This window comes from Euphorbia lathyris, chromosome 2 (assembly GCF_963576675.1).
Source record: "Euphorbia lathyris chromosome 2, ddEupLath1.1, whole genome shotgun sequence".
Lineage (NCBI taxonomy): Eukaryota > Viridiplantae > Streptophyta > Magnoliopsida > Malpighiales > Euphorbiaceae > Euphorbia > Euphorbia lathyris.
In genome coordinates, this window is record NC_088911.1 from 106,955,565 (window position 1) to 106,981,242 (window position 25,678).

At 35.5% G+C, this 25,678-nt stretch overlaps 1 protein-coding gene across 1 annotated transcript; it reads right to left on the reverse strand.

The window, feature by feature from the left end:
* Positions 1-12,597: 12,597 nt before the first annotated feature.
* On the reverse strand, positions 12,598-19,198 carry LOC136219343 (uncharacterized). Its single transcript, XM_066006723.1, has 12 exons — positions 18,846-19,198; positions 18,268-18,415; positions 17,251-17,346; positions 16,486-16,562; positions 16,168-16,247; positions 15,592-15,652; positions 14,408-14,475; positions 14,207-14,288; positions 13,824-13,907; positions 13,667-13,744; positions 13,472-13,591; positions 12,598-12,931 (listed from the first exon to the last, which is right to left on the reverse strand). The coding sequence occupies exons 1-12, from the start codon at positions 19,011-19,013 to the stop codon at positions 12,755-12,757; spliced, it is 1,239 nt and encodes a 412-aa protein (XP_065862795.1). The 5' UTR covers positions 19,014-19,198; the 3' UTR covers positions 12,598-12,754.
* Positions 19,199-25,678: the final 6,480 nt, after the last annotated feature.

Genomic DNA, 25,678 nt, shown 5'->3' on the forward strand with positions numbered 1-25,678 from the left:
TGGGTTGTTATCAGAAGCCCCCCTAAAGGTATAAAAAGCTCTTTAGGGCTGTCTAAATGGTGTTTTATTTTTCTATCTTGGAGGAAAGTGGACCCGCCGTAGATGGGGGATCATATATGGAAATGATGCGCCTTTTGGGGCTTCCTTATGCGGGATCTTATGAACAAGACCCGCCCTATGTGGGATCATATATGGATATGATGCACTTTTAGGGGTTTTTGCTTCCTTGTGGATAGGTGGCCAACCGTATCCATTGTTATCCTCTAGGGGCTTCTTGAGAGTTATATTTCCTTTAGAAAGGGAATAACCCGCCCTTTATGGGACCATTTGTTCCTACGACATAGGATTATGATTCGCCTTAGGGACTTCTTTTGTTCAGTTCTGCCATATTGAGGAGAATGACCCGCACTTAGGGATCAGTAAGAATGATCAGCCATTTAGGGACTTTTGTGCATTTTGTGGAGGCGAGACTTTGTTATTTCTATGATGAAGATGTAGATTCATTACTTTGATGAAAACGAGACTTCATTGTTTGGATAAAGACGAGATTTCATTAATTGGATGAAGACGAGGCTTCATTGATTGGATGAAGACGAGGCTTCATGAATTGGATGAAGACGAGGCTTCATTAATTGGATGAAGACGATGCTTCATGAATTGGATGAAGACGAGGCTTCATGAATTGAAAGAAGACGAGGCTTCATTAATTTGATGAAGACGAGGCTTCATTAGTTGGATGAACCCTTTGCTTTCCAGAACTATTTTTACTAATGCATTATATCTTTTAGCAAGTAATTTTCTAGAATCTGGTTTAGGATTTCTCTAATTGTTTAGGGTAGATGGCCAGCCGTACCCCAATGTGTGAACCTTTGTGAAGGTTAGAAGCTTTTATTCCTGGTGAGGAAGTTAAGTTGCCTTAGGCGATCGATTTGCTTCCTATCTTTGAGGTGAATCGATCCGCCGCCAGGTCTTGAGACTCTTCTTTGGGAAGAGTATTTGAGAGTGTAAAGTTCTTTTGTCTATATAGAGCGGTATGCCCTCGTCTTTCAATCTCATCATCCGTGTGTTCAATGTTGAATCATGATGGTAAATCCGGCTCTTGATCTTGATATCGATCATGTTGAGGTTATGCTTGGAGCTATGGTTTAACGCGGATGGATGTTGTCACAATCGTGGGAGCCATTTTTATCTAGCTTCGAATATCTTGTCTCCGCATCCTTCAACATTTTGCTAACATAATAGATGGAGAACTGCTGACCTTCTTCTTCTTGAATAACCACGGTGCATATAGCTTTATCCATGACAGATTGATACAAATGCAGGTCTCCCCTTCAGATTGGTCTGCTCATCAAGGGTGGTTCTGCTAGGAATTGTTTTATACCTTGATATGCTTGTTGACAATCTTTCTAGTATGATGATCCGCCCGTTCAACCTCTGGATCTTTCTCACCCATTGTGGGGTTTTCATTTAGGCGCTCTTTTCACCTTTTTCCTCGCCTGGCTTTTATTTAGGCGCTCTTTTCACCTTTTTCCTCGTAAGGCTTTTATTTTATCTGGATTTGCTCTAACTCCTTTTTGGCCAATGACATAGTCAAGGAATTTTTCTGAAGTGACTCTGCATATACACTTCTTTGGATTGAGCTTTATTTTTCATATCAGTGTTTGCACTTGTTGTAGTATTAGCAACTCCCTTGTACCTGTGGGTTAGCACTAAAAGAACTCCAGAAGTGGGGCATACTCTGTCCATTATTAAAAGATTGAGGTAAGTCATAAAAGCTATATTCACTTACCTTGGGAATCAATGGCTTGATCCATGGAACATACTTCATAGCAAAAGAATGTTTGCATTTGCCTTGTTGGCAAATATCATGTATGATGCAATTCTCTTTATGGAATTTTTAATTCATCTTGGAATCAACTTAATAATTCCTTCGCGTTGGTCCCTGACTCTAGAATGAACTTAGTCAAAGGATAAAACCGAGCATATGTCAAACAAATTCATAATAGAATTTTAATCGTGCTTGTTTTAATAATAATATCACGTATAACGGTCATAACCATAAAGATTGCTACTGCACATGAATATCATAATGAATTCTTAATAAATAACCATAATGAGAATGGTTTAAGAATAATGTCCTTTTGTATTTCAATGCACATTAATATCCAAGATAGCATATTTATTTTAAACGTCATAAAAGTTATGACATTCTATATTGGGTAAGATATCTTACATAGTTGCTATTTACTTGCAATTAATATTGTGCATCCATACATTAATGGCATTCAGAGATCATTAAAGCCTCATTTGAATGAGGTGTAATTAAAGAAAGGTAAGTGGTGATTTAATAATATAGTTATATATAAAATTACTCTTATATCATTTCATTTGTACGAATAAAATAAAAGAGAAAGGGTAATTTTGGAAGAAAAATACATGTGCCATGATTCTCCTCCAATTTGGAGTGTAAGGAAAATTACTCAAAATCCACTCTCACCTACCTTCACATACAATCCTCCAATCTTTAAGGAATTCTCATGTATATCCTAAGAATTTTTCATAAATTAATGTTCTGATCTGAAACCGACACTTGCACTATTTTGTAGTTAGCTCAGGACATGAAAGTTTTGTTTATCCAATTTGGTAATTCATCAGCCCATAATGGCCTTAATAGTTAGGGACAATTACAAGATAATTACAAATAGACTCAATATTTTCAAGTCTCTTGTGTTGGTAACAGAAATTCTAACAATGTCAAATAAACAGTTTTTATATGAATAGACACATCCTTGTAAAAAAAAGGAATGAAATAACTGTTTAACAAAACAATATTAAAAAATATGAATTTTTTATATTAAAAGTACTATATAGGAGAAAAGCCATATATAGATGGTGAATTGTACAAGGCAAAACCAAATATGATTTTTTTATAATTTCTTCTAATTCATCCAAAAGACCGACCAGATCTAAATCATTTGTAATTACATAAGCCCTTTTATGATATTTTAATATCAAATGACAAAATCACATTGAATTGATGATTTTTTTGTAAATCCCAAGATTACGGGTCTTATACATGCGTTTGTACTAAATCAAATATCATATTATACTTGTCGTGCATAAAAATATGAGGGCATAGTAAGCATGCAAGATTTAATGAAAGATTTGTATCTATGACTTCATCTTTCACAGTTTATTAGATTTATCATAATAACATGTAATGATATTCATAGCACTTTATAAGAGTGAGGGATCTCAATTTTTTTTAATTAAAAATGGAATAAGAAAGGGGAGGAAACTTATCTTTTTCATCATAAAATTTTAGATTTAATGTAGAAAACTCTTTCCCACCAATAAATGGAGAACTGTAACTTTGGATAGATTTGTTGTACTGATTGAGCCAAAGTTTGAGATTGTGATTTCTATTCTGTTGACTCCATTGTTTTGTTCTTTGTGAAACTCTATACAATCAAGATTTTGTGATCTTCTGTTTGTTAGAGATCCACCTTCACCGCACCAATTGATAACTCGGGGAAAAAACCTTGATCGGAGCACTTCCCTGTGAGGCGCCGTTGGGATCGGTCGGGGACACTCCGATGCCAAAGTCAGTTATATTTCAGAGAATAAACTGTAAGCACAAAAGTAGAGAATCAGTAAGTGTACCTTTGATCCTAGGAAGCTGGGGTATTTATATAGGTTTCTGTAACCTTCAGTATTAATGGGGAAGCAGGTGAAGAGTCATGTCATTACTCATCTTTAATTGTTATCAATTCTCCACTAATCCCGGCATTTAGCATCGAAACCCTCAGAGTTGAGGTATTCGAACAGTCAAGTCTTTATTCCCCTTTAATGGCTATTAATTGCCATTTAATTGTATTTATTCCCATTCATGGATGGTAATAAAGGCGCCTTTTGGTATTCTTGGATTCGTCAAGGCGTATGTACGGTCTCTTTGAGAACAATGGCGGGTCTCCATTACTCGCTCTCATCGGGCGTATCTCGTTATGGCGTATCTCGCCATGGTCCACGTGGTGTGGCATAATGCTAGAAACTCCTTCCTTTTCCTCATTATTTGCATATTCACCCCTGCATTAATTATCATTAATTCCACATTAATCATGCATAAATATCTCTTTTAGAAGAAATAATGGTTTGTCATTATCTCTATTAATTTTCCTTTATTCCTTATTCAAGAATAATTTGGGTTGTTATCATATGTACATGTGAATATTCGTTGTATTTAGCACTCCTAATATCCAGTGGTTTCCTTTTATGTTGAATGGCATGAATATTCGCTTCAAACCCTTCCATGGTCTCATAAACATGTCATCTCTACCATTGATCGTATTACACACGTGCCCCCATATCCAGATTGTGTGACAATTGTATATATCCGGTGAATTGGCTATCACATGTAGTCCAGTCCGCATCTAAACCATTCTTGAACGACTGTCGCCACAACAGATACATGAATGCATCGATGTGCTAGTTAAAAAAGAAATATAGACATAAGTCAAACACATGCTTCACAAACATATGCATCACAAACAAACAAACCATAATATTTAAAAGCAATACCTCCCCGTCCCAATATTTTCCCGGTGTCTCAGCTTGTATGAACCACGGGATTTCCAGCTGCAGTGGTTCTGTCCCTTTAACGAGCCTTGATGACTTTTTGTTGCAAAAATTCCTCCATACCTCATACGTAGACACATCATCCTTATCAATCCGGACTGACCATAATGTAGGTTCTTGTCAAAACATAACGACCAACATCTTGTAAGGAACATATTTAAAAATAAATATAAAACTACATGTATATAAACTATCATATACCTTTTCAGGGAGCATCTCTTGTGGTTCCGTGTCATCGCCGATTTCAATCACCTCCCCACACTGCTCCTCCTTCCTCTCACCCTCTTCTTTCTTATCCTCTTCACACTGCTCTTCCTTCCTCTCACCCTCTTCCTTCCTCTCACTCTCTTCAATTATCTACTCCACTCTGATCTTCTTTCCTATCATGATTTCATTCTTCTTTTCTTCTTCACTATGTTCCACACCATGCTCTTCTACAACGTTCGCCTCCCCCACATCCCCACCTATTTCCCCCCACAAACTCGAAATTCGTATACATATCACATCCAAGACGCTCTCCTATCCAATCTGCCTTACTCACAGCTCGTAGCTCCGCCATCAACTCCTCCTTCAACTCCACCCTCAACTCGTCCTTCAACTCTGCCCTCAACTCTTCCTTTAACTCCACCTTCAGCTCTGCCCTCAATTCCTCCTTGAACTCCACCTTCAACTCTGCCATCAACTCCTCCTTCAACTCCACCCTCTCCCGCCTCATCTTCTGCTCGAATTCATCTGCCAATGAATCTTTAAGTTCCACCTTAAACATTTTAAATCTCTCCCACATCCTTGCCTTCCTTTCTTCTTCCTTATTTGCCTGTACATTCACTTCATTCTTCTTCTTACACCTCTTCTCGTTTCTAATTTTGTCCTACTCATCTATATAAACATACTCTTCCTCCTCATTTCCAACATCCTCTTCGCCCTGATTACCTACAGCATTCTCTTCCTCACTCTCTACAGCATTCTCTTCCTCATTATGTACCCCATTCTCTTCCTCATTATTCTCTTCTTCTTGACTTAGCTCAGACCCCTTATAAGGTGCGAATAACACATCAAGGTCAAGGTCTACGGCTTTCCCATCAAAATAATCCTTCATTGGCGCATACCAATCGCACTTTGCCTCGTCTTCCTCGATAACAAGTTCAGATGCTTGCACATCAGCTGACTGAAAAAATGAAAAATCAAACCAAACTCCATAAGCACATGTTACTTACATCCAAAGCACACATTAATTCTGTACACAAGACATATGTACGTACCTTAAATATTTCTTCAGCTTCTAAGAAAGTTATATTCTTTGCACTTATCCACCGACATATACAAGGGTACACGTTCTTTGGTCTCCTCAAATAGTATTTAGGGGGTTCACGCAATATCTCCAGTATCCAAGCCTACAAAGTATTAAATAAAAATCATTATAGTTGAAATCTAACATTAAGTAAATCACATGAATATAGGAAACATACATGGAACGCTTGTGCTAATCCATGAAGCTGATATGGGACGGCCTTCTTCTTTCCTTCTTCCGCATTGTACGCGTCAAATGCCTTCTTCCTTCCTGGGATCCCACGTTTCATCGTCTTGTACAGCTCATTCCAAGCAGACACACCCCATGGAAACGAGTTAAATACAGTGGGGAAATCAGTTAGGTTGATGATATTGTCATCAACCTTTTTCACTGCATCAGTTGTGAGTAGGAACCTGTGTATAACGAACAACATAGCCATTGCCATCGCATCATCGTTATTTTTTCCCCAATTAGTCTCTAAGAAGGTATCGAATATATTTTTGTGATTTATGCTCTCTCTACCTCCAAAATAGAGATTCCTCAATCTGTTTTCCCTTTTATAATTGCTCATCCGTTTAAAAATTGGTAACGGATCACCTAGTCTCAATCCGGTTATGAGTGTGAATTCACGCTGACCGAATTTCACTTCAACACCATTGATTTGGAACCACATTTCTCCGGATTTACCCTCTTTCGGATTGATCTCCATTGTAAGAACCCCATGGCATAGAGGAGAGGACAACGAATACACTTCGAAGTCCACCAAATGCCCAAAACATGTTTTCCTGAACATGGCCAACTGCACTGTGGATAATCTTTCTTTCACTTTCTTCATCACCTTAGCATCAGAACGAACCGTGATAGTAGCTCTCGTATCATAGGCGTAGGGGTACCTAAATGTGTCTTTGATACTCTTCTTAAGTGTCTTTGATGTCCTCTTCCTCTTTTTGGAATTAGACTTAGAATGATCACCCTTCCAAATCATAAAGTAGATCAAATTAGTCAAGTAAATACTCACTTCGCGAATATGACATTCGCGAACTGACAAGCGCATTCGCGACTTCGCATATGCGGAACAATAGCATATGCATCGACTGCTTCGTGGACATGAGTTTACTTCGCAGATTTTGATCTTCGCGAAGTAAACTCATATTCGCGAACTGGTCGATTCTGTAAAATTTGGTCGCCACAACTGATTTTAACTATTTCTAAGTATCATTATAACAAAACGAAGCTATGAACCAACGAAAAAACACAATAAATTTGCAAACCCTACTTCTAAATCACATGAGAAGTAAAATCACCGTAGTATAGGAATAGAAGCGTTAAAACCTAATCAGAAATCACAAAATAACATACCTTCTTACCGGTTCTTGCCATTGGAATCAGTTGGAAGTCGCTGGAAGAAGAAATGTAAAGATTGGAGGTGTTGAAGATGTTCGTCGTTCGAGTTTTTGGTGTTCGTCGTTCAAGTTTCGCGAATGGTTTAGGGGTGAAATGCAAAAGTTCTTATATATATATGAAGGGCATTTCCAGAAAGTTTTTAGGGCATGGTCTATATATGTAAGTTGGTTGATAATGGGTCTGAAAATGTAAATGGGCCTCCCATTTAACTCAGTTTTGTAATTTACCCTAAAAAGAAAAACATAAGAGGTACTTTATCTTTTCAATTTTTATGCATTGAGCTCTTAATTCTTCAATTTATCACCTTAGGCACTCAATCAAACTTTAAGCTCTTTGGCTAAAGAAACATGTAGGTGTAAATGTTAAATAGATTATTTTATTTGTATTTCAAATTGTATTTTTCTCATTTAAAAATATATTTTTTGCATGTGTGATTTTATTATATAGAAACTGTAAAAAAAAATTATGCATTTTTAATCGATTCTATTTTTACAATTAGATATCTCAATAGCCATAAGTTTAGGATCCGTTTGGTTTAACTGCTGTTTATTGTTGATATTTGCTGTTTGCTGTTACGGTTTGTTGTTTGTTATTGAAAAAACTGTTTTTACAAAAAAAAAAAAAAAACAGAAATTCACAGCTTTTATAAAAAGCTACTTTTAACCTATAAAAGTCTAACCAAACATCTAAGACTCTTCCTTTTAAATTTAAAAGGTAAACATGGGTAGAAAAAGTAGTAACTAATAAATACCTTTTAATATGTCAATTTTAAAAATTACAAATTTAACCAATCAAGGTTTGTTTGAGTGGTTAAAAGTCTAAAGTCGTTTAAACTAATGATATTGGATTCGAATCTTAAAGTATGCATAAAACTTTAATTAAAAAATAATTCAGAAGTAAAGTTTCTCATAAAGCAATCGGGCAAATGCTAGCTTACTAGCTTTAGTAGCTTGTTTACTAGCCTCTTACTCTTAAGGGGTAGATTTAAGATGCAGAATCGAGGTGCGAAAGTAAGTAGGCAACAAGTGGAGTAAAAAAATATAATAAGAGTATGTGAGTTGATAAGGAATTAAATTGGAGTAAAATGTGATTGAAAGGCTTGAGATTAATAAATAAGGTTTCGTAAAAATTAATGATATATGTAAAGGTAAGTTTAGATGAAAGAAAATGAAATTTGAAAGCTTGGAAGCTGTCCCAAAAATGGTGGAAAAATTAGATAAAGCAATGGTTGAAATTTTGGGTGATGAATTGTTCTTAAACATTAGAAAATCAAATTGAAAACTTGGAGTCTGAAATTGAGGGGATTGGGATTTTAATGTTGAAGAAGATTGATAATGGATGTAGTGACAAGTTTGGAGTTAAATAATTTTGATTGGAAAGATGATTCTTTTGGTTTTTGGTTTTTTGGGTTGGAAGTTTGGGTTGGAGATGAAGAATGAAGCTCCTTTTAATAGTTATTGTCACTTAAATGAAAGAATCTTGCACAATCCATCCACTGCTTCATTTGCTCTGAAATGTTTATCACAGGTTCTCCACTATATTAACTTAAAGCATCCAAGTTAAAAAGGTGGGTCACATGTGGTTTAATTGGTTAAAAATCTGGAATTACAGATCAGTAAGGTTTTTAGGTAATTGTATGCAGTCATTTTCAAATGATCATATGTCACTCAATATGACTTCGTTTGAGCTCCACAAATATTTAATGACTTATTTCGAAAAGTAGATGCAGATATTATATTACTGCAAAAGTTTCCATAATCCGAAAAAATATGTTTTTGAGGGTTCTGATATTGAAAAATAAAAGCTAATTTTTCTTATCTTTTTCTATTTTATTTTTATTTTCAGTATTTCATTTTCATTTTTTTTTAAATTATCTTATTTTATAACAATACTTTTATGAACAAAAAATATAAAAAGATTTAATATAACATTTTTATTTCTTTTTTAAAACTTTATCTTATATTATAATAATAATAATAATATAAAAGATCTGTATATTTGTAACATGTATCTTTAAGAAATGTGTCAATAATAATAGCATTGAAACAAGTTAAACAAATAAAAAAAAAATGTCCACAGATAATATCATTTACACAAAAACTATGAAAAATGTCCTTAAATTTTTAAAACATATTATGAGAAACAAGTAAAGAATACAATTAAATAAAAATATCTCAAAATAGTAAATACAATTCACTAATATTCAAAAATAAATTATAATAAAATAAAAATAAATAATAAAAAACATTTTTTGTTTCGAGCGCAACCTATACGTTGTCCAGAGGGCTAAAAAAACGCTTAGGTGATGAAAAAACGTTGAATAATAGGCCGAATCGGAAAAATCGTATCGATTTCAGACATCTATGTAACGTTTAGACGGATTAATCAGTCAATTTCTTGAACACTTATACATTTTGTTACACGTGTCATTTCTATCGTACAAACGACACGCATCGCAAAATCTAATGTATGGAGATGGATCGGGTCTGTAAAAACCCGTAAGCTAATAGTGAGAATAGTGCGAAGAGAAATAAAGAAGCATGGTTGGTTGGCCTGCGAAATGGAAATAGCATATGACAGACCCCCCATGGATGTGCACATTGTATTGTAGCTTTTGTTCTCTTTAAAGAGATGGGTGTTTCTATAATTGCAATTTCCACAACCCATGTGGGGGATACCTTTTAGCTAGCTTTTGATGTCCCCTTATAATAAACTTTATTTACTCATATATAAAACTAGGAATTAATTATATATGTTTTCATTGGTTTCAAGATTCACAAGGATTTCTTTTCTTTTCTTTTATTTAGTTGCATCTTTTATATTGATGGGAAAATGCTACAATATCATCTTATTTCGAATACAAGAATGAAAACCTTTGTTAATATATTGAATACCTATAAATGTAATATGTCTAATAGAATTATTCGATTCTAATTGAAATATATGAACTCTGTATAAGAGAGTTTGAGACCAGAACCAAATTTTTAAAAAAATGTTAGTTAAAATATGAGATATAAATGAAAATATCCACCAGGGTACATACCTACTACATAATACCTATCAGGTATTTGTCAAATTGTATTTTTTATTCTTTTGAAAATTTATGAATGCATGAAAGAAATAAATGAATAATCTCAATATTAAATATTTGATGATTTGCATTTGTGTATATAATGTTATTGAAAACTTTTAAGTATTTGAATTTTTTTTATTAAATTTGTGTATGATTGTGTTAAATTTATAAAATGTTAAGTTTATGTATTTTTTTAATCAAATTTATGATTTATTATTTTGTGATCTTATTTATATATTTAAACAAGTAAGAAAATCTACAAATACCTTTGAATTATGTGGGATTAGAATGAGATTATAATTATGTATCCATTAACGTAATAGGATGGGACAAATAATTCAAAATATATAGAGGTAAGAGTATGAATATGACATTATTCGTGGATACCTTACCGTTATAGCTTATCATACACATATATGTTATTTATAAATTTTAAATGAGAGTCAATCATCCCTTTAAAAGTGTCTTTTGGTTGTGTACATATTAAGATAATAGAACGGGACGAATAATTCAAAATATATAAGGGTAAAAGTACGGATATGACATTATCCGTGAATATCCTATCCTTTAGCATCCCTAAATATGTCATTTTATAACTTATAAATTAGAGTCAATCATTCCCTTAAAAAGTGCCTTTTGAGGTAAATTAGGCAATTATACCCATTATTTATGATTATTTGATTTCACAAGATCAACACTTTGTTAACCAGCCTGGAGAAAAACAACTCTACAAAATATGAGTAGATTAAAAAATAATCATAATCTTAACGGTTTTGGAGAAAGTGCTGATTTGATTTCAAGGTACGAAATGGTATAGTGTTGATTTGATTATAATGTACAAAATGATTACGTTAGAATCAAATCAACACTTCCCCGAAAACCTCAGGATCCAATTTCACCCTTATCCCCCAAAAAACAAACAAACTAGTATTGTAAAAATTTAAGACTTATTCTTGAAAAAATTAGTTAAAATTTTATTTGTAAAAGAAAACTCATAAAACCTACTAAAATAAGATCAACCCGAACTTTCCCTAAAAAGTTGGACGACATGTAAAAAATTAAGGGAAAAGTACGAAAAAAATGTTTGTGGTTTGATCAATTTGAAAACAGAGACATGTGGTTTAAAAGTTTGCAAATAAAGGCTTGTATTATGTTTTATTTACGAAATAAAGTATTACAATTACACAGTTAAGTTCTGATTACAACCAAATACATTTTTATCTTAAAAAAATATTCTTATATATTAGCAAAACACAACCCCGAAAAAAAGAATTTCCTAAATCGAAACAATAAATAATATGGTGACATTTTATATATTTTACTAATCTGAAAGTTTATGAGCTAAATTGATATTTAAATTCATTTTACACTGTTGAAATTTGATTTTGGGATCTATGTTTTGTCAACATATAAATGTAATTGGAAAAAAATAAAAAAATGTTCTTGATTGTCATCAATTACTTAAAAAATTAATTTTAAATACTTTATTTTGTAAAAAAAAGTATACCACATACCTCTATTTGTAAACTTTTAAACCACGGACTTCTATTTGCAAATAAGACAAACCACGAGCATTTTTTTCGTACTTTGCCCAAAAATTAATTATGACTTTATTCCACCCTTCTGCCTTAAAAAGATAATAATAATAACCGGAATATTGAAAAATGTATTTTAGGAAGCATTGTAAGGTTAACAGTTGCGGAAAAAGAAATTATGAAGGAGAAACCTAATGTTCTCCTATCTCATTGACTTGATATATGCTATGATACGTTTGATATTCTATTGGGATATGGATAAAAGTTGGGATAGGGATAAGGATAAATGGTTGGGATAAGGATAAAAATATGATAGTCGAGAATTATTATTCAATGTTTGGTACGTGGGATAGAGATAGGGATAAAATAATACATTTTACTATTTTAACCCTAATTAAGCTACATAATATTAATTTGAGGGATAAGATAGACTTTTCCATCCTATTAAAATCGTAGGAGCTTATCCCACCTCCTTATACCACCCCCCTCCTGGATATAGGATTTGAGGGATAAGAAGCTTATCCCTCATCCATCTCACTCTTCTATCTCCCAAACAAACACGGGATAACTTATCTCGTGTTTTTTATCTCTATCCCACCTCCTATATCCCTTCTAACAAACACCCCTAGAAAACTGAATTAGAGCCGATCTCGAACATATGGTGATTGTTTGGTTCTTGTAACATTCATATCATCTGAATTCAGTCCTTGTGTTCAATAGTGTACGAAATTATAAATGGAATCTAATCAATACACAAAAGGTGAAAACGCCCTGGACTTCTGGAATATAACATTTTACAGTACATGAAGTTATTGCAACTTAAAGAACACCAAAAAATGGGTTATTGATTGCTGAGGTAAGCTCAGACCCAGCTGAATTCAGCACCGGCATTTCAACCTTGTCCCTAGCCAAGAACAGGAACTCCTCGCCTTCAATTTTCTCAAAACCGCACAGCTCCAGAAACTCAACACCGCCTTTCAGCGAACCAACTCTATCCTGTTTAAGCCAAGTCACATTAGAAAAAGCAAAACATATTCCAAAACGAAGAAAAAATCCATCAACAAAGCAGGCATATAAAGACAAGACACTTGGCTTTATGGAATCCAGAACTCCATTATTTCCACTGATCATACAACATAATGGCAGAAACATGCATGTAAGTGCTAGTTAATCCTAATATCAATTTAGTGCATCACAACGATTAGTTTTCGGAAACAAACTTAGTCATAGGGTTCAGTTTGAGGCACTGGAAAAGGTAGAAGTGATGAATTCCCATGGAATTTGTGAGGGTAAGAGGTGGAAGCAGATGAAAATACAAGCATAGTTCGGCCGCCTGAGAAGCCAAATTGCAGGCACATTTGAAGAAAAAGTTCGGCCGCCTCCGTCATAAGTTCAAGTCGTTAAGCCGCTCCCTCAACAAATAATCCCAATGATTTATCCCCATAATTTTCTAACGCGGCCAGGATGAGAAACTCTCAGATGCATACAATAAACCATATAGACCTTACAATAACAGCTACTACAATAAATTTGTACCTGAAACGTTTGGTTGGTGAGCCTTATTTTTCTGAACTTCTCCTCGTTAGGATTTTTAGCAACATTTCCTATGTAAGTAAGGAGAGTCTGGAATGCTCTCTTCACTTTTGCATCCTCATCCTAGTCACACAGAAACCAAAGTGAAGCAATTGTAACTGAATCAAGAAATGGAGACAGAGAAAGCATTATATTTACCTTGTGATTCTGCTTAAGAGATCGCAAACAATCTCTCATTTGCTCTGCCTTTGTGGCTGGCCTAATAGGCAAGGAGCTCTGTGCATAGTTCGCAAAGTATGTCCCATCATTATAAATTTCAAACTACAAACATCAAACTTAGAATTATTTCTCATACCTTTTTTTCCTCTACAATAGAAGTTGAAGGTTTTGCAGTTGCAGGATCTTCTGGTGGCAATCCAAGCTTCCTTCTTCTTTCAGCCTGTGAAGCACCAACTATAATCAGGAAGCAACTAACAGGAAACGGAGTGCTTTATAAAAACTAAACCACCAACGGCGAATGCTGTACATAGAAAAGAGACACACAAGAACTGATAATTTTCTCTGCGGGTCCGGATCTTTCCTTCTAGTGTCTAGACAAGTTAAGTGCTTTTTCTCTATTTCAAAGTATCAAGTTAATCAGAAAAACTGAACAAGGGAGAAGTTGCCAAAAAAATTCAAATCTTTTAACCTCTATTTCAATACACATGAGAGTAAATGAAGCAAAAGGATAGCAGAAACCTTGTCTTCTTCCAACTTCTGACGAATTTTTTCCCTAGCCCTCTTCTCTTCCTCTTTCTCTGCTTTCCGCAAGGCCATTATACTGGAAGAGGAAAAGAAACTTTTCATTCAAATGAATATCACAAGAGAACAGCATTATACATCATTGTAATCACAAAACAACTACAATAAACACAACTACAAGCTACACCAGAGAGAGACCGTTTTCTTTCATTTTCTTCCTCCATTCGTTTCGCTTGTAGGAGCTCCTTGCCAACGCGAATCCTCTCCTAAACACCATATCAAATGAAGGTTATCAAATGAAAGTACTCAGCCACAAAACACACATCAGTAAGTTGCTTCCTGTAGTATGCTGGAGGTAGAATTCAGATTAAAAGTTGACCTGGAAAGAGGGCTTAAGCAAGAAGACCATTACTCTTTGTGTGTGTGCACGTAAGATTTAGTAGTTTTCACAACACATGCTATCGAAGAAGTCTGTTTTATTGGTTATCATCTACGTATGCTTGAACAATGAAGATTGTATCTTGGAATGTATGCTATCTATTCACACATGTAGACAAGTGTCAGAAAATGCATGAAACATGCTTACATGGTGAAGCAAGAAGAACAGAATAGCAGATTACAAATGCATCACAGACTCAGAGTATAACGCAGACAAACATGGGTAGAAAAATGACACTGCATTCCCATGAACTGATCCAATTTCAGAATATTCACATGAGACAGTCACAAAAAAAGGCTTAATATATCTTTATATATTAACCCCATGTACTTGTCCAAAAAAGTCAACTGCCCCTTGTAATTTGAAAAAGTTCAAATTACCCCCTAAAACTTGCTTAAAGTGAACCATCGACTCTCTGAAAGGTACCTACTATTCCATTGGACTTTCCTAAAGTGATCTATTGGCCCCCGAACTTGCTTAAAATGGATTTTAGGGGGTTAATAGGTCACTTTAAACAAGTTCAGGGAGTAAATAGGACTTTTTAAAAGTATAGGGGGCAGATGAATTTTGTGGACAAGTACAGGGGGCTAGGGATGTATTAGGCAAAAAAAAAAAATCCTAGTAAGTTATATGCAATATGAAGACCTCACTACTACTAAAAAGGAAAAACTATGATTATGTGAGACTCTGGCAAGGATTAAAACATTTAAAAAAGAGATCGGAGATATAGCTCAGTTGGTAGAGCTCCGCTCTTGCAATTGGGTATTGTGATTACAGCGTTTTATCCATCTCCTGAGGTTTTTATATGTGCATTATGGATACAGCATGTGCATCATTCCAATGGAAACAAACTAAGTGACATGTTTGTACAAAGATGACACATAATTCTGAGGCAGCAAGCTCAAACATTACAAAGATGTCATATAAGAGTATCAACAGGCACCTTTTCTCTTTCCTTTTCCATTCTCCTTTCTTCCTCTTCTTTCTTCTTGCGAGCACGCTCCCTTCAAATCATTCACATGAAAGATGAGCATATCACAAAACCCTGCTCAGCAAGGTCTATAAGGGGTGGGGAAAGAGAGAGTAGACATTAAGAGTAAAAAACAAGCCTGTCCTTCAAACATCCCATTAACAACATATAATCAAAATTCTATTGATTTTAGCCAACCAATGATAACAATCAACTGTAGTTTCAGATGTAGTGGATTTACAGCGTCTTTCAAATCTCAAACTGGGTCCAGAACTTAAAACCAATAAAATAAAGGACCAGGCAGAAACTGAATAGCAAATCACCCCCCCCCCCCCCCCCAAAAAAAAGGAAGAGAACTTTTTCTTCAATTTAGTTTATTCTAGTCAAGTTTCAAATGAAAAGCTAAACTGTAAGCACTCCATATTTTAACAACAGAAGTCCCCACCCCCCAGGACCAATAACCCACACTATGTAGACATGTCTTAGTCAGAAGGGATAACAAACATATGGTAGATAGTAATGTTAAGATTGCATGGTAAAGCGTCTTACTTCAATTCTGCTGCTTTTAGCTTCATTTCTTCAGGTGTGAGAGAGGATTTTGAAGCCTCAACTTTGGTATTAGCAGGTACCTTAAATAACAAGCAAGAAAGTGAAATCAGGAGAGAAATGCATGAGGGAAAATGATTGATGTAATGGAGCAGCTTAAGAAATTTAAGATCCAGCAATATGTGGACAACACTTTAAATTTGAAAGAAATTCTTTGAGCATAACAACTGCAGCCATGCGTTCACAAAGTGTGTGCACATGGATACTAAGGCAGATAGAAAGATGCACTGTAAATCAAACCAAGGGACAAGAATGTCATACCAAGAGCATTTCATCAATATCTGGGTCATTCTCATGCTCGACTACCCAATTTACAGCAGCTTCAAGACTGGTATTACCTGAAAATACAGAAAACAGAACATTACCCCAAAAACTCTTACATTTGATAATAAAACAAAATACAATTAAAAAAGTCCAAATTTTTTGCCCTCTCCTTGCTACCATTTAATTATCGAGGATCTTAAATGAATCTAGGATTAAATAGATTAAGTTTCGGGTTTTAGGGACTTGCATGCATTTCCTCATTTTCACTACTAATTCATATCTCAACTCATGCGGCTATTATTTGACTGCTGTCCTACTGTCACTTCCAAATACTTCATCATCAGTGTGCCTTTTAACATGTTTGGGTTGCCAGGTAAATTGTGATGGTACAAATACTATGATACAGATTATTCGAAGTTTGGTCATCAATATGAATGCAACTAAGTTATACCAATATCTTATAGAGTGTCAAATATAGCACTTTGGCAACATGTGTTCGTAAAAAGCATGTCATTAGATTACTAATTACACATGTTGTTCATACTAATTTTCACAAACCTACTATAATTTAAATAACACAAAAACCTTCCCACCAGCCAGCACTTATGATATTCAGAAGAACTCTAAGAGTTGATTCTTCTAAACTAATCCACTTCCCAAAATAAATCCCTCGTAGAAGAAGTACATGAATTATTCCAGTCTCAGCCCAGCCGATCATAACCATTTCTAACCTCCATGAAAGAATATTTCTAATGGCCTTACCAGAAAAATGAAGTGCCCTGGTTGCCCGTGCCTTCAGGAAACCCATTCCTTCCAATTCCTCAAGGAGCTTTTGGTCAACCTCCGGAGCAACCATTTCTGGAGATTGAACAGAAAACATCAATATGTGGCATACGTAAACATAAACACAAAAAACAGTTGCTAAAGGTACAGCAACTATCAAAACTATAATAAAATGGTAACAACGAAGGCTATCCTACAGAAAAAGAGATCTGTCTCCATTCTGTCCAAGGTTGTTCCATTTCATTTTATCTTGCAAAGCAAAAAGCTCACAGAGATAAAAATAAATAATAAAGATGATGATGATAATAATAATAATAATAATAAAAAGAACAAAACAAAACAAAAAAATTGCTCTTCCTGAAATAAACCCTCTGCAAGGCTATGAGACATCTAGAGTATAGAAACCACGATATCACAAAGTCAGAACAAGAATAATTACCATATGACTCTAAGACAGCACTTCTGAAATGGAGATTGAAGACCATAATGGCACAAGAACATAAAAAAACTATGATCTTAAATTTTCCACTAGAAAGAAAATGGCCACAGAACCAGAACAATAGCAACAAAAGTATATTGAGTATATACCAACTCAAACTTCCGATTATCAAAAACAGGAAATTTTATAACTTCAAACTTTTCAACTCAAAAAGATAGCCATATAACCGGAAGCATTAGCAAGAGACTTTTATTGAGTATATACCAACTCGACATAATTGAAAGAGCTTTTCAAACTATTCAAGTTCCTCCACCTTTCCTTTGATTTCCTTCGAAAGTAATAAGCTTAGCAATTACAAAAGAAGGTGTGAAGCCGGCCATTAATAGAATGTAACAGAACTAGGTCAAACAAATAAAAAGCTCTAAACTCTAAAAACTGACAATATAGAAAGACAGAGGGGGCCAAGAAAATATAATTTAACCATTTAAACATATAACCAACAACTCTAATGGGAGATGAAAAACAAAATTAAGCAACCATGCAATTGCGCAAGGCACCTTCAGAAGGACAACTGGTGCTGGAGTCAACAGGCTCATCTATATCCATTGGCTCCTTTGGAACTTCAAGAATGATTGGTTTTGCTGCCTCAGAAGTCTTATCAACAAACTCTGTGTGCCCTGTTCTCTTTGTATGAAGATCAGTTTCCTTCATGAAAAAATAAAACCAAAATCCAAAACGCTATTCAGCTGAAAAATGCATTACAGTGAAACTTCAATTCATGGAGGGTAGTTTCAAATTTCTTTAAGCATTGAACTTTATCAAAACCCAGATAACAGAATATATTTTCCCACTCTCAACCAATCTTTAAGAATATCAAAAGTTAATCAAGTTCGGGACTAAATCTTGCAAGTTCGGGGATACTAACTTCTATTTCTTCCAGGCTCCCAGTGTCCAACATTTTATCCACTCTCTCAAAATTCCAAACAAAACGAAACAAAAACTTCCATAGAACATAGAACCTAGATAAATTCAACAACAATCGCTATATTCTATGACAGTTCCAGACCAATTTCTCAAAACTAATTTCAACGAGAAAGAAAAGAAAAAAGATATCAAGAAATTGATCAAATCGTACTGTTTTCGATCGGCAAGGTTTGCCGCAAGTACTGCAAACGAGATTGAGGACGGCCTCCGTGGACTCGGAGAAGTTGGAGTGGGAGGTCAGCTCGGCATGTTCTTGGGCCTCCTGAACGGACTTCAGAAGTGTTCCACAGTCTCCACACATCAACGATACTCCCGCCATTGACGATCAATGGGTCCGTCAATGTAGAAGCGGATGAAGAGAACTCTAGGCGAACTGGTAATGGCGATGGGAATTTGGCTTTGGCTTTGGTTTTGGCTTGATGAGGAGGTAATGTGAAAGTCAGAAACGGTTGGGCTAATCACACTTTATAATTGGACTTCAGGACTCGGGTCGCTACTTGAGAGAAAAATTTGGCAATTCACGCGAGTGCAGTGGTTATTCATTTTGGATAGCTATGGTATCCCAAATTTTGCCATTTGTACTCAGTGTATCATTTAGTAATATCTATATAAAACAGTAACGATGGAACTGAGTGTCATTTCCTCCTGACTTTGCTAATAGGTATCTCTTACTGGTGGTTCTCAGTACCGGAGCGTGATAAAAAATTTAATATATTAATTTTATTATATATGTTTATCTATAAAAAGATTATTTTATCCGTACTATATCTAAGAGTTCTACAGAATTTAAATTAATCCTTAAAATCTCTCTAATTCTCTACACATCTACATATAATATAAAACAGCAACGATGAAACTGAGGTATCACTTCCTCCTTTTTTAGTGATAAAAAATTTAATATATTAATTTTAATTTTATAATATATATTTATCTATAAAAAGATTATTGTATCCGTACTATATTTAAGAGTTCTACATAATTTAAATTAATCCCTAAAATCTCTCTAATTCTCTATATATAATATAAAACAGTAACGATGGAACTGAGGTGTCACTTCCTCCTTTTTTAGTGATACAAAAATTTAATATATTAATTTTAATTTTATTATATATATTTATCTATAAAAAGATTATTGTATCCGTACTATATCTAAGAGTTCTACAGAATTTAAATTAATCCCTAAAATCTCTCTAATTCTCTACACATCTATATGTATAATATAAAACAGTAACGATGGAACTGATGTGTCACTTCCTCCTTTTTTAGTGATAAAAAATTTAATATATTAATTTTAATTTTATTATATATATTTATCTATAAAAAGATTATTTGATCCGTAATATATCTAAGAGTTCTACAGAATTTAAATTAATCCCTAAAATCTCTCTAATTTTCTACACATCTATATATAATATAAAACAGTAATGATGGAACTGAGGTGTCACTTCCTCCTTTTTTAGTGATAAAAAATTTAATATATTAATTTTAATTTTATTATGTATATTTATCTATAAAAAGATTATTTTATCTCATATATCTAAGAGTACTACAGAATTTAAATTAATCCCTAAAATCTCTCTAATTCTCTACATATCTATATATAATATAAAACAGTAACGATGGAACTGAGGTGTCACGTCCTCCTTTTTTACTGATAAAAAATAGAATATAATATATAATATATTAATTTTTATTTTATTATTATATTTATCTATAAAAATATTATTTAAAGTAAATGTGAAAATTAAATAATAATATTTAATTTATATAACACATTTATGTCATTAATTGTAATTATTAGATTGTATTTTTTATTAATATTTATATATTAAGATGAATCCGTGCATCGCACGGGCCAAAAACTAGTTTGTTATCAAAGTACTACGATAAGGGATGAAAAGTCGAAATCTGTGATGTAAATATCCTGGGCCTGCGTCGGGAGCGGTTTACGTGGTACAACTCAACAGTCAAGTTAAAAATAGTAGAGACAAGAGTAGTAATGAAAGAACGTTACCGTCCCAAACTACGAGCTAAGTACCCCTGGGAGGGTTTAGTTGGTCGTTGCTTTACGTCGTTGAGGTTAGAGCTGGTCCTCTTAGCTTTGACGATGGCTATGAAACGGGCGATAAATAAGTCATTCAATAAGTTGAAGAAGTCAACAGACTCGGGTTCTAACCCCGTACCATTCTTGAGCTAGGCCGATCAAGGTGGTCGTGAAGACTTTGCATATAACATGGTCTTCTTTGGAATACGCAATGCTCATTTGGATCTTCGACTCTAGTGTAATACGGGAGACGAGGCATTTTCCAGTTTTTGGGGAAGTTGGCCTCGATGATCCGTTGGAGTAGAGGGTCCTGCTGGATATCACACCGCCTCCTTTAGATTTGCCTAGGGCTTTTTTGTCTAGGAAGTGCTGGAACTAAGCTTCCTAATCCTTTCCCTGCTCTAAGGGTGTCTTTTGTATGATAGTGGTCTGGGGTTGATTGTGTGTCAGCTGTATGGGTGGTTCTCCCGTAAAGAGGATGTTGATGGCGATCATTTCTGCAGCGGCAGACTCCGACATGAGAGGGTTTTTGTCTTGGAGGAATTCTGAAATCTTCATGTTGTCCTCTTGTCGTCATCATCTGTCTTTGGATTTCCGCCTTCCAGGTTTGGGCGGCTAGAACTCGTGTAGTGTCCTCAGAAGTTTGGCAGTGAGTGAAATTTTAGGGTTCGTCTTTTGAGTCTGTGTTTGATGTTGCTTCATCTTCGAAGGCAAGGACAATCGTAGTCTCTTTTATTTCCCTTTGTCTATCTGGTTGGCTAGTGCTGACCATTTTCTTGGTAAAAGTTGGGTCTAAAGAGAGTTGGGTTTACACCATGCGGATCGAACAGTTATATAGCAGTTTTAAGTGATAATTACATGCTCACTGGACCAAATGATGAAAAGTCGAGATCGATGATGTTAATGTATTGAGCATGCACTGTGAGCGGTCCTTGTGGTACACTCTAACGGTCAAATTAGAGATAACAGAGACAAAATATGGATAAAGTAGAGAGAAAATATTATCGTCCCACACTATGAGGTGATGTGATTCTATTTATTTATAGGTTTTGGACCTAGGGAGGGATAATGTCAATAATGCCCCAAATGTGCTATTTTGATCGTGGACACCTTCTAATAGTGTCCGAATGCGATGGGTGGTGTGACGTCGAAAGGACTGGTATGCTTCATCAATAGGCAACATTTAATCTATTTAAAATGGAAAATTATTTTATTTGTTTATTTACATTGCATGATTTTTAACATGTGAATTAAAAATTGTGTATGTGACAAAAATAAATAAATCACTTAACTTTTTGTTTCACATTTAATATTTGTTAAATAATACATTGAGGGTAAATATTATCAAATGATATTATAAAAGCAAATGACAAAAAATTTAGATACACAATAGCCAATTAAGTTTAATCCATTTTCTAATTATCCTAGTTGTATCTACAAATTTCTCTGACTATTATCAATTTCACATATTTCTTTATTTTTATTTAATATACAAATTTTTTACTCATTTGTTTTTTTTTTTTTTTTGCAGATAATAGTATGTTGTTTTTTAAGGCAACTGAAGCTGAGTGTAGAGTGGTGGCCAACTGATAACTCGGGGAAAAATCCTTGATCGGAGTACGTCCCTGTGAGGCGCCGTTGGGATCGGCCGGGGACACTCCGATGCCAAAGTCAGTAAGGAAGATCAAGAGAGAAAACTGAATTGACAAAGAGTAAGTGAATGTGTGTCTTGATAGCCTAGGGATGTAGGCTATATATAGCTAAGAAGTCGTAACTTGCAGTAACTAGAAAGTCTCCATTAATGCTCCATTAATGGCGGTTACTGGTTACCTTTAACCTGGCGGTTAGCTAATTGATAGCTCATTAATGGTCTTTATGGCCGAGTCGGCGGTTAGCCGTTACTGTGATGAATCGAGTGAAAGAGGAGATTCGCCTCATAGGTTCGCCAACGGATCTCACTAAACTGAACCGTGGAGATCCGCCATCCGGTTCTTCTTGCGGCATTCTCAAGGTGAATATCCCTTTTGGTCCTTGGGATAATATTCTGTCAGTAAGATGAATATCCCTTTTCGTATTCTTTGATCTGTCAAGGCGTATGTACGCTCTCCTTGAGAGCTATGGCGGGTCTCCGCTACTCACTCTCATCGGGCGTATCTTGTTATGGCATATCTCGCCATGGTCCACGTGGCATGGCATAATGCTAGAGACTCCTTCCTTTTCCTCATTATTTGCATATTCTCCCCTGCATTAATTATCATTAATTCCACATTAATCATGTATAAATATCTCTTTTAGAAGGAATAATGGTTTGCCATTATTTCTATTAATTTTCCCTTATTCCTTATTCAAGAATAATTTGGGTTGTTATCAGAAGCCCCCCTAAAGGTATAAAAAGCTCTTTAGGGCTGTCTAAATGGTGTTTTATTTTTCTATCTTGGAAGAAAGTGGACTCGCCCTAGATGGGGGATCATATATGGAAATGATGCGCCTTTTGGGGCTTCCTTATGCGGGATCTTATGAACAAGATCCGCCCTATGTGGGATCATATATAGATATGATGCACTTTTAGGGGCTTTTGATTCCTTGTGGATAGATGGCCAACCGTATCCATTGTTATCCTCTGGGGGCTTCTTGAGAGTTATATTTCCTTTAGAAAGGGAATAATCCGCCCTTTATGGGATCATTTGTTCCTATGACATAGGATTATGATTCGCCTTTAAGGACTTCTTTTCTTCAGTTCTGCCATATTGAGGAGAATGACCCGCCCTTAGGGATCAGTAAGAATGATCAGCCATTTAGGGACTTTTGTGCATTTTGTGGAGGGTTTTAGAACTCTAGGCACTTGCCTTTTTAGCCTTTACTTATTTTCCAAAGTGTTTTTACTTTGCATTTGTGAAGGCGAGACTTCGTTATTTCTATGATGAAGACGTGAATTCATTACTTTGATGAAGACGAGGCTTCATTATTTGGAGATGAAGACGAGGCTTCATTACTTGGATGAAGACGAGGCTTCATTATTTGGAGATGAAGACGAGGCTTCATTATTTGGAGATGAAGACGAGGCTTCATTGTTGGATGAACCATTTTCTTTCCAGAACTATTTTTACTAATGCATTATATCTTTTAGCAAGTAACTTTTTAGAATCTGGTTTAGGATTTCTCCGATTGTTTAGGGTAGGTGGCCAGCCGTACCCCAATGTGTGAACCTTTGTGAAGGTTAGAAGCTGTTCTATTCCTTCTAGAGGAAGTAAAGCTGCCTAGGGGATCAACTTGCTACCTAAGTTTGAGGTGAAGCGATCCGCCCGTAGGACTTGTGAACCCTTCTTTGGGAAGGGAGTGAGAGAGTGTAAATTCCTTGCGTCCAAGGAATGTTTTAACTCTTTCTCGAATGGTGATTATCTAAAGATGGATCCGCCCATGAGAGTGTTCTCCTATCTTTGAGGAGAAAGTTGAAGGTGTAATGATCTCATGTTTGAGACGATTTTAACCCGCTTTTGATGGTGGTCAATCCTCTTCCTGTCTTTGAGGAGAGAGTTGAGCTCATTTGAAAGCTCCTGAGGGTCTGTGCTTCTTATCTTTGTGGAAAGGGGATCCGCCCGTGATGGGATCAATTGTCCTATCTTTGAGGTAATTGATCCGCCTGTGGAACTTTTCATTCGCCAGCCACTGGGCGTATATCAGCACTAAAAGCTAGGCAAATGAATATAAGAAGTATGGCGAGAAAGAATAAATTATAAAATATAGGATACTATAACAGTTTAATGCATATATAAGAATATGTAAAAATACTGATTTTTAGGCCCACGGTTCCGTCTTTTCTGAGCAACTAGAACCGCATCCTCAATGATGTTTATCTCATTCTCCTATGTAAATGCGCTTTCAGACTCTTTAACATCCTCTTTGATCTCAAGTTTTAATCCTTTGGCGATCCGCACCCGCTTTCCATCAGCAATAAGGAGCGTTTCTGTGTCGCCCAAAGCTGTAGTGACAAGTTAATATTTCTCACCTTCGTCCTCTTTGGATTGTGGGCGGATTGATAGTGACACCGAGTATAAGTCTCTTTAGCCACCTTTTGGTTCCCGCTAATCATTGCTCCTCCTTTGCTGGTGAGAATGTACATTGTCAGACGACGGATGGAAATTAGGGCTGCAACCTCTGGCCCTTGGTCTGGATAGTGTGACCTATGGTGATGACATTGCAAGAACTGCCCGTGTCTACCATTACTCGCTTCATTTCATCTCCCATCCTTCAATTGTCAACGCATCTGTATGTGGAGAGATTACTGGACCTGTTTCTGCAAAAGGAGCAATGGAGGGATGTTTTATCCAGAGCGGATATTTTTGCTTTTTCCACGGGTGGCTGATACACTGGTCCATCTGCTATGACATTAATGACACTTTTGAATTTTTTTTTTGGATCTGTCTTCCACTTGTCATCTTGTTATTTGTTATTCTGGACAAAGCTATCTAGTTTGCCAGCTCCCAGCAAGCTTCAGTGTGGTGGCCAACCTGTAGTACGCTTTGGCGTTTCTTCCAACGGTTACATGCTCCCCTCCTTTGGGTTCGGGATATGTAATGTCCCGCTTATATTGAATCTTTTCTTTTATATTGTGGCAAGTTGGAAGCTTTAAACATTCTGTCCGCTTCGTACCCCAGGATCCGTGCTGTGAATGGCGAATTCATGTTAACTTGATGGCGTACCTTTCTGCATTGTTCTCTTGTCTATATAGAGCGGCATGCACTCGCCTTTCAATCTCATCATTCGTGTGTTCAATGTTGAATCATGATGGTGAAGCCGGTTCTTGATCTTGATCTCGATCATGTTGAAGTTATGCTTGGAGATATGGTTTAACGCGGATGGATATTGTCACAACCGTGGGAGCCATTTTATCTAGCTTCTGATATCTTATCTCTGCATCCTTCAACATTTTGCTAACATAA